Raw genomic sequence first — 1,046 nt, forward strand, 5'->3', positions numbered from 1 at the left:
GGCAACTCACCATGCAAGCGGCCTGCAGGGCTTCGCTCAGCCCCGCCGCGTTGGGCTCGCACCACACCATGTGGCAGCGGAACGCGCCGGGCGCGCTGGCCATGATGAAAGCGAAGGAGCGCACGTCTCTGCCCACACCCATGAAGGAGAGGAACCGCACGCGGCATTCGCACAGCACCGCCTCCGTCTGCAGGCACGGCACCGGGGTTGGGGACGGCACGGGGACGGGGACGGGAGCGGGGATGGGAACGCGGCCACCGCACCTGCTCGTGGGTGATGGTGAGGGTGGCGGGCGCCACGTTGACCACAATGGGCGTCCAGTGCTCTTTGCTGCCGGTGGCCAACGCCGCCTCCAGCGCCGCGTTGATGACGTCCATGCCTGGGACGGGCACACGGAGGGCTCGGGGGGGTGCGGGAGGACCCCGCTCCCCAGCCCGGGCGCGCCTTCGGGACACCCCAACCCTGCCTCTGTCCCGCCCCAGGGCTCACCCACGGGTTTGGCGACGGGGACGCAGCCCAGGTAGCAGACGGGGAACTTCTGCACCACCTCGCTTTTGGGCGCCGGGAACTCCACTGCGGGCACGGCACAAAGTCACCGCGTGCATCATCTGCCCCCCCCCCGCTCCCCCCGTTCCCAGCGGCCCCCGTCCAGCCTGCCCACGGCTCCTGCCCCGCGTACCCACCCGCCCTGAGCCCCCCAGGCCCCCACTGCACCGCACCCTGGAAGGGGATCTCCACCATCCTGGAGGCGTCCACGGAGAGGCCGTTAGCCAGCGCCCGGGCACTTCGCCGTTCCACCATGATCTGGGGGGAGCAGGGGGCCGCGGCCCCGTGGCCCCATCGCACCGCAGCCCCAACCTCCATCCCCACGGTAGGGGCAGCAGGTTGGGGCTCACCTGGGAGCAGACCTCGTGCAGGCTGGTGGCGATGTCCTTGGCAGGGGCCTCGCAGCGGAAGACGTGGCACTTGAGCATCTGCGTCAGCTGGTCCCGCGCCACGTAGGCGAAGTCCCTGCAGGGAAGGGCTGCCTACACTCGGGGCCCCCC

The 1,046-nt window shown here is 71.4% G+C and overlaps 1 protein-coding gene across 1 annotated transcript; it reads right to left on the minus strand.

Moving 5' to 3' along the window:
- Positions 1-6: 6 nt before the first annotated feature.
- Positions 7-1,037, minus strand: LOC104916289 (amyloid-beta A4 precursor protein-binding family B member 1-like; the record flags this gene model as incomplete). The annotated part of the gene is made up of 5 exons (XM_010727335.3): positions 897-1,037; positions 720-804; positions 490-573; positions 264-379; positions 7-187 (listed from the first exon to the last, which is right to left on the minus strand). Coding segments are annotated over exons 1-5 (544 nt in total), but the record flags the coding sequence as incomplete, so codon positions are not given.
- Positions 1,038-1,046: the final 9 nt, after the last annotated feature.

This window comes from Meleagris gallopavo, unplaced genomic scaffold (assembly GCF_000146605.3).
Source record: "Meleagris gallopavo isolate NT-WF06-2002-E0010 breed Aviagen turkey brand Nicholas breeding stock unplaced genomic scaffold, Turkey_5.1 ChrUn_random_7180001881030, whole genome shotgun sequence".
NCBI lineage: Eukaryota > Metazoa > Chordata > Aves > Galliformes > Phasianidae > Meleagris > Meleagris gallopavo.